Genomic DNA, 5895 nt, shown 5'->3' on the forward strand with positions numbered 1-5895 from the left:
TACGCACAATCTACTTGTAATCCTGAGTTTTAAGTAATATGCATTAATAAACAGTACTTTACGTATAAAAAGTAGTTTTTAAGAGTTTTTGTCAAATGCTTTATAATATAGTATAAATTATTTTTTTAATTTAATTTAAGTTTAATAATGAAATAATTAATTTTTGGTTTAATAATATAATATTTTGTAAAGATAATAATTAAGTATTTTGTTAGAACTCAATGATTATTCTAATTATATTTTAGATTTTTTATATTTAAAATGAGATGTTTATCCTGTATTGGATTGTGTTTATCTGCAGTTAGTTACACGAATTCAGTTATGGGATGAAATCGGATAGGGATGAACAGGTTTAAGAGTTTAAGAGTTTAAGAGTTCAAGAGTTTTTAAGAGTTTTAGCCAAATACATTATAATATAGTATAGATTATATACAAGGGTTAACGTTTCCAAACGGATCATCGGATGGTGTCGGCACTTGACCCGTTTGCTATTGCAACAGAAGCGAGATGAGTGAAGAGCGGAAGAGATCTTTGGTCGGGGTTATGGCGCCGGTGAAGTCGCTGCCCTCCGCTGATGATCGGAAAACTAATGCATCGATATCCTCTAGTTTCAGCAGCAGGAAAGTAATTATCAAGAGTGCCGATATGAAGGAAGAAATGCAAAGCGAAGCTGTCAATATCGCTATTTCCGTAATTTATACCCCTTTCTATTTTGATTGGCGAAATGCTTTAAAATTCAAATTGTGTTTTCTATACCTCCACTTTGCTTGAACTTTTCTGTAATCGTTATTTTCTGATCGGAATCTGGATTACGCATGCACAGGCGTTTGAGGATCTTAGTGTCGAAAAGGATGTGGCGGAACAGATAAAGAAAGAATTCGATAAGAAGCATGGTCCTACTTGGCATTGTATCGTTGGAAAAAACTTCGGTAATTTCTTTAGTTTGATCTTTGTTCTGCAGGGGAGTAATCTTATATATACACAATGTATGCTGTGAGATCATGATCATATCAGCGCTTTTGTTTTGCATAATTGTAGATTATGAGTTAGTTTCATTATAGTTGTTCGATCTAGTGACGTATATCTAGATTGAAACCAATACCTAGCAAATTCTTCTCCCTTCCTCATTCCGGTAATGCACCTATTTGATTCAATAAAAATAGACTCAAAAACTGATTTGTGACTGGCTTCAGTTACCCTGTACATTTGGCTCTTCTTAGGGCCAGGTGAGCCTCACTGGAGCTGATTGGGCTCAACCAAGGAGGTACAAAATTTGTGCCTTGGGCCACAATATGCATCTAGGCATGATTTCCACAAAGACATGCTTTCTCCAACATCTGAACACCAATGACATGGACTATCTAAGCATCCCATATAACATTTCATACACACACATCACTCCACATATATCATGGCACATAAGAATAAGATGAAAGTAGAATATGCTCGAGAATCAGGAATGCTACAAGTGAGGAAGGGTAGTTAATCCTGATGAGTAGCCATAGGATGCTTTCGATTTTCTGAATGGAAACATTGTCTTTGTGGGCGTAAAGTTCTACTCCTAGGAGGATGCTCCAATGCTGCTGCTGTATGTATTCTTGTTCTACAGAATCTATGGATTGTGGCTTTGCATTACTCATGTAATCACGATTCACCTCCCTATTAAATTTGTCAAAATACTGTGAGGGTCCGTTTGGTTTGCGAGTTTTTGTAGGATTTGGAGAGATTTAGAACTGAATTCCATTCAAATCCATTGTTTGGTTAAAGGAAGTTTGGATTTGAAATCCCGCAACCAACGGGTTTAAAAATACCTTGGAGATGCCTGTCATTTCAAATCCAAATCCCATGGATTTCAATTGTTTCCATCGCGTATCTACCCCACCTCTTTCCTCAAATCTGCCCTAATCTCTCCATCGCCTCCACGTGTCGTCTTTTCAATTCTCCTGAAGCGAAGCATAATATGTATGATCCTAATATTTGAATTCCATTCCAAATCCTTCCACGAAACCCAAATCCCTCAAAATCATTATGGTCAAACCAGACGGGCCTTTAGATAATTCGATGGGAGAATTCTAAGTACTTGGGAGGCCTATGTTTCATGTATTGCAAAATGTGGAAGATCCTTGGAGTTGACATTAAACGTACCTGGTTTGTCTTTAAAGGAAGTCTAGAAATTTTCACAGGTCCTGATGGGAAAGTAGATTAGAAAGAGTTAATTCCCATTGCCCCAGAACCTCATTTCACCACAATCTGCCATCTAGTCTTGTGCACTTCTCATATCTCAATTGCCTTTTCCATGTAAATAGTGAGAGCAACCTTCTTTCCATCCTCCATCTCTGTGGACTAGATATCTTATGGTGGATTTATAGTGATGACATTAGTACCTAAATGAGCAACTACATCAGAAAGCTACGCTGCAACTCTTTTAGATATTTTCAGGGGCTTCTACTTCATGGTTATTTAGACCCAAGTCAATTCAGCAACAGTATTTGTTTGTTTAGTTCCAGATCCATTTCTAAAACTTAATTCCCACAAACATGAGATACTGATGGAAAACCCTAATATTCCCTCCATCTCTGTGTATACTGTTGGTGAAACGCAGGATATCCTCCCACCATTTGTTTTCACCCCATCCAGTTATAGAATTTCAAAATGTTGAACTGCACCTTTTTTCTTTTTTATGCAACTTGATATGTCAAACGTTTATTTCTATCAACACTAATATGCACATCAGAGCATATATGTTCACTTGTCATGTATATGCATGTGCATGCATAAATACATCCAACAGCAGCATAAACATGTCTATCTCCTTTGTGGTGGGTGAAGCCAAAAAATTTAGGTGGTTAAGGTGAAAAATATCCGTCTGTGGATTGTGCATAAAACGAATTTTTGGTATATTTGTATCTAGACTGTAGTTACCTTAACCTATAACTCATCTTAATAGCCATCATGACCGATGGTTAACTTATTTGAATTCCCATAATCTTCCCGTTCTACATTCACAGTGAGGGCTATCATTGGGATTGAAATATAAGTTGACTTATATCTATGCAAGTTTTTTTTATTGTATCTCGCTTTTTCGTGGTTTGCTTATTAATTGTTTTACCACAGAACTGTCCTCATTAAGCAAAACATTGACAGTTAGCCCTCTGATCCTCTCTTTCTCATTGTAAATCATATACTCGACTCCACTAGTAGAAGTAGTAGTATACTTTGTTTATTAATCAAATATCTAAAATGCTTTTAACGGTGAAAAATGGAATAATCTTATGGACCAAGTGCAATAGATTCTTAATAAGTAGCCATGAAGACAATGGTGAATAGGCATCTGCAACTAAATATTTGTGAAAAGGAAACCTTGCAGTTTTGACCGAAAATAGAAATTATTGCAATTTTAATATGACTATTTGAAGAATGCTTGGTAGAGGAAGAGGAATAAGTTGTTCCACTAGTTTATTTGCTTTGTATATAAATGTTTTTTTTGACAAAAAATTGATTGAGATGAAAGCTAATAATTGGGGTTTGATTGTGTAGGTTCTTATGTGACTCATGAGACAAACCACTTTGTCTATTTCTACTTGGATTCAAAAGCAGTGTTGCTGTTCAAATCTGGTTGAGCCAACCTTGTGTGCTATTTGGTAAACCAATAGCATCCTAAAACGTTCTCTATGTTTGTATATTATTAGTTTGAACTTGGTAACAGACTTCAAATCATGAATGTTTTAAGACCTGTGTTTCATTCTCTTTTCTGTAAATACCTCAACTTAACCATCAGTTGGAAATGGGTCGGATTTAGGTCAGATCGGCTGATTATATGATATCCAACTAAGGGGGTGTTCACCAAATGCTTACTGGGTGTCATTTATTTTAACGGGTGAACGGTCTGAGAATCTTATCCGGTAACTGATGGAAGAAACTCTTATCTAGTAAGCACTTACCAGGTAAAAGTCGCTTACCAACAATCCATTTTGATGGCCGTGAATATTACGTTGAAGGTGGTGACTTTTGCAGGTTTTGGTAAAATCCATCACGTAGAACATGACTCGTTTGGTAAATGACCCCTAAATGGGTTGTATCTAAGCCGTTAGTTAATCAATTGTGAAGTGACACCTATGATTTCAACTAATTTAAACAAATGGATCATGGAAACGAAGTCATGTAAGTTCCATTATTAAAATCCATTACGTAGAACATGACTCGTATAAAAAATTCGTTGACATAAAACCATTTACATTTAAAAAGAAAGTTTAATGTCATAAAAGTAGTAATATTTTATTACAATAATTAACATAATAAAATTGATCATTTTTTTTTGTCAACCAGCTTTTAAATTTGTGGTAGAAGATGATGAGCACATCTTTTTGATGATAAAGGTTTTAAACATGACATGTTGACCTTTTTATAAATAAATTCCCCCTCATGTCATTGTCTTCCTTCTCACCCACTTGAAATTGCTTCACTCGGTTATCGCAGTCTCACCATCGGCATCATCATCACAGTCTTACCATTGTCGTCATCAGCTATAGACTTAGGCAATATATGGTTCAACGAAGGTACGTTCATGTTTTAATGTTTTTTAAGAAAGAACTTGTGTGGATCACGAACTTTTTCCAAAACCCAAAAGCCTGCTGGATGGATCAATCCAAATGCCTGCATACGTAAATCCGACGTTTATGCAAAGCTATATTTACGTTTGTTTTGCTACAACCGGCAAATCTTATTCGAGTTTGGATGAACGGAGTAAGCATAGCAGCTTTTTTGTTAAATGCTTGAAACAAATGTAATATCACAACTTTTATTTCACATCAATTCAACTTTTTCAGATTTAAAAACACTTCCTTTTTTAATTCAAAAAATTAAAAAAAAACTCTCCTACAACAATATTGATTCGTTTCCATTCACTAATCATGGTTTCCACGTTAGCTTTATACATATTGACTAATCCTTGGGTGATCACAAATGGTCCAGACTCATCGCAGGTGAACCTCCATGACTACAAGGGCTTTGGTAACGTTTGGATTCGAAACTAGGGTGGATGAGATTTTCCACTACATCCCCTAAGACTTAAGTAGTGTAACACAACCTAAGTGATTATGCTAACATTATGGTTTAAGTTTAGATTGAAATCTCAAAGTTTCATCATTGCTTGCTTAAAGATTGGAAACCTTAACGAATTTTTATTTGTCCGTCTTGTTTCTAAATTAATTGTTTAAAGATAAAATAAATACATTTTGGTGAACGAAAAATCAATGATCATAAATTGTTAAATACCCACTATATATACAAAAGTCTTTTGTTCTACGCCATCGAAACGGATTTCATATTTAAGTTTATTTTTCTAGTCAGAATGACTTTTCGAACTTCAATGTTGACCAATTGCAAGCTTCCCTACCTTCGACCTATAACATTTCCCGATACATGTATCATAAATCTTTACTGAATGCGACATTGGATCTATCCAATTCAAAGGTCAATTCAATATTGAAAACTTGGATTATGAAATTTCGAAACAAAATTTTATCGTTTTTGTCTCTTCAATCATGCCTTTTTTTAGGGTGTGGATGCTTGACCCATAGATACCGACTTTAAACATATTTATTTTCTTTAGTCACAAATTTAACAATGATATTCATATTTTCTTTAAATAGATTAATATACGCCACGTGTGAAAATATTTTTGTCGGTTCTATTTTTGTTTCTCAATAATTGATGGATTTTTCAAGCCAATCAATGTTTGATGTGATCTTTTTTTTGCGGTTCTCAATCAATCCATTATACAAATGCATATCTCAAAATTCTTATATTTGCATTCGTATCTAGTTTAAGTTGTATGCATCTCTATATGTTAAACAAGATGCAGATAAATATGATTATACACACACAACAAATACA

The 5895-nt window shown here is 34.7% G+C and overlaps 1 protein-coding gene across 1 annotated transcript; it reads left to right on the forward strand.

Annotated features, from left to right (window-relative positions):
• Window positions 1-446: 446 nt before the first annotated feature.
• Window positions 447-3803, forward strand: LOC112528116 (dynein light chain 1, cytoplasmic-like). Its single transcript, XM_025139046.1, has 3 exons — window positions 447-690; window positions 824-929; window positions 3538-3803. Exons 1-3 carry the CDS (start codon window positions 508-510, stop codon window positions 3618-3620), a joined length of 372 nt encoding a protein of 123 aa, XP_024994814.1. The 5' UTR covers window positions 447-507; the 3' UTR covers window positions 3621-3803.
• Window positions 3804-5895: the final 2092 nt, after the last annotated feature.

This window comes from Cynara cardunculus, assembly GCF_001531365.2.
Source record: "Cynara cardunculus var. scolymus isolate 2C chromosome LG 15, CcrdV1, whole genome shotgun sequence".
Lineage (NCBI taxonomy): Eukaryota > Viridiplantae > Streptophyta > Magnoliopsida > Asterales > Asteraceae > Cynara > Cynara cardunculus.

What these genes read in the sequence shown, in the direction of transcription:
- LOC112528116 (XM_025139046.1), top strand. Translation starts at nt 508, where the DNA reads ATGAGTGAAGAGCGGAAGAGATCTTTGGTCGGGGTTATGGCGCCGGTG. An exon ending in CTGTCAATATCGCTATTTCC is followed by an intron (nt 691 to 823) that starts GTAATTTATACC and finishes ACGCATGCACAG; the next exon opens with GCGTTTGAGGATCTTAGTGT. An exon ending in TATCGTTGGAAAAAACTTCG is followed by an intron (nt 930 to 3,537) that starts GTAATTTCTTTA and finishes TTGATTGTGTAG; the next exon opens with GTTCTTATGTGACTCATGAG.